Raw genomic sequence first — 2,439 nt, 5'->3', positions numbered from 1 at the left:
TATGTATATATATATATATATATATATATATACATACATACATACATATAATCCTCACTTTAATATATCATGAGAGACTTTACCAAAGGTAATGGTTCGAGCCTTGGGAGTGGAGTTTACCTTGTTGGGAGCGCTAAAACCCTCCATAATGAACTTTATATGGTGAAAATCCGGATTAGACTGGGCAACAAGTTAAGTATACAAGATGTTAAACAACAACGTTTCCTTTAGTGATACAATGTAAGCTTCTCTTTGGTATGGTACAAACCTTAGGTGTGCAGACTCTTCACTTTTGATGTCGGACTTGTGTCGGATTCACCAAAAATACACTACTTTTGGCAAATCCGACACACACCTGTTGACATTTTTGAAGAGTCCGAGCAACATATAGGTAACTAAAGTGCATCAACCACTGGAATATCAACTAATAGAACATATAGACTATAATTGTCATTATGATCATTCATGACCAAACTTGCTGATTTTTTATCAAATATCATGTATTGTTTTTCTCCTTATGCAAGTTATATTAGTTTACAACACAATTAATTGCCTTTCATGTGTACCTTTAGAGAGTGGGTAACTAATAGTATCATCATCATTTTAACAAATTGTGTTTCTAAATTTGTAGAAAAGTAGTTCTACTCCAGTGCCTCAAGTTGGACCACGGGATTCAAAAGATCGTGCCAACAAGAAGCCACATAAACCTGATAAAACACACCGAAGCCTAGGCAATGAGCAAGAACTTGGCAAGCACCAACAGGCTTCCACAATGGTATGAAAAATTACATCTCTTGTAAGCCTTAAATGGTTAATTTACGACGTCTACAGATGCATCTTCATTTAAGCATCATACAACTCTCAAAGACAAACTTTCCTTTAATGGAATTGCATGACTCCTTCCCAAGAAAATACTCACTCGTACCCACTACATGCACCAAACAAGCATAATTTGATACTTAGGTTTCACAAGTTTTCTAGAAAATGATATCTATTGGGTGTGTTCGGTACAGTAGGAAAGTACTTTTTTATTTTTCCCATGTTCGATACTTGGTCAAATTTTTTGGAAAACTTTCTGTATAGTTCCTTAAAATGAAGAAAATGACTTCCAAAGTCGAAGTAGGAAAAACAAGTACCCCAAGTGGCATTCTAACTTGATTGTGTTCTCCCCACCCTCGAACACACCTCATCTTCATCTCTACCCCCTCCATCAATAGTATTTGTCTACATTTTATCCAAATACTTTTAGGGTAATTTTTTTTGCTTATGTAGCAAACACAAGAAGATAAGTAAGAAACTCACTTATTTTCCTCAAAAACATAACAACATACCTAGTGTAATCCAGCAAGTGGAGTGTGAGGAGGGTGGTGAGTACGCAAACTTAACTAGACAACACTCGTCTACCTACTAACCTTCTATCCTAATCTTCGACTTACATACCTTCCTTTCTAGGAGCACACCTTAATAAGTTGAAGATGTGTCATGTCCTTTCAGATCACCTCCGTATAATCTGCTATAGCCAAATTTCACGCCTCCTTACTGGGGCATGTGTGCACCTCCTCTTCACATGCCAAAATCATCTTGGACTCGCCTCCATCATCTTGTCCACCATGGAGGCCACTTCCACACTGTCTTGAATATCTTTGTTCCTAATCCTATCCCTCCTACTATGCCCACACATCTATCTCATCATCTTCATTTCAACTACTTTCATCTTACAGACATGTGAGCTCTTCATATGCCAACACTCTTCCCCATACAACAAAGTTGGTCTAACAACCACTTATAAAACATACCTTTTAAGTCTTGGTGGCACATTCTTAACACACGAGACATAGGATGTGAGCCTCTATTTCATCTGACCCACTCAATACATGTGTAACAACATCATCAATATCCCCCAGGTTCTCATTTGGCCCAAGCACCCTCAAACTTCTTCTTGCGAATAACCTCCTTAACCTCCTCAATTTTATACCTTTACAATACTCTAACTCTCGACAACTCTCGGAGTGCTCTAAAACTAGCACAATAATCATGTTTTGCTTTTCCTTCAAGAGTTTATAGAAGTATGTCTGCTATCGTCATCTAATGTGTGCCTCCTTCACCAATACTTTCCTTTCCCGTCTTTGATGCACTTCATTTGGTCTAGGTCTTGGGCACTCCCCTCTTTTTCCTTAGGAGCCTATGCAACTTCTTGTCCTTGCCTTTGTCGTGTAATTATTCATACAAGTGCTAGAAGACTATTATTTTAGCCATTGTAGCAGCTAAATTGGCTCTCTTATCGCCGCCTTATACCTCTCCCTATTTTCCCTCCCAGTGTTATCAAAGGCGAAAAGCGCAAAAAAACTCTAAGGTTCGTAGGGGCTTTAAGCGCAAATAAAGTGTGGGCTTTAATGAAAAAAGGCGCAACGGGAGAAAAGAAAACATATATATATATAT

At 38.0% G+C, this 2,439-nt stretch overlaps 1 protein-coding gene across 1 annotated transcript in view; it reads left to right on the top strand.

Annotated features, from left to right (window-relative positions):
• The window catches only part of LOC107005118, an 11,137-nt gene that overhangs the window by 1,520 nt on the left and 7,178 nt on the right, over window positions 1–2,439 (top strand). Inside the window, exon 3 of the mRNA XM_015203617.2 lies at window positions 632–775. Within this exon, the coding sequence (XP_015059103.1) occupies window positions 632–775 (144 nt within the window). The remainder of the gene's footprint in view (window positions 1–631; window positions 776–2,439) is intronic.

This window comes from Solanum pennellii, chromosome 11 (assembly GCF_001406875.1).
Source record: "Solanum pennellii chromosome 11, SPENNV200".
Classification (NCBI taxonomy): Eukaryota; Viridiplantae; Streptophyta; class Magnoliopsida; order Solanales; family Solanaceae; genus Solanum; species Solanum pennellii.
This window is presented reverse-complemented; position numbering and strand designations above follow the sequence as displayed.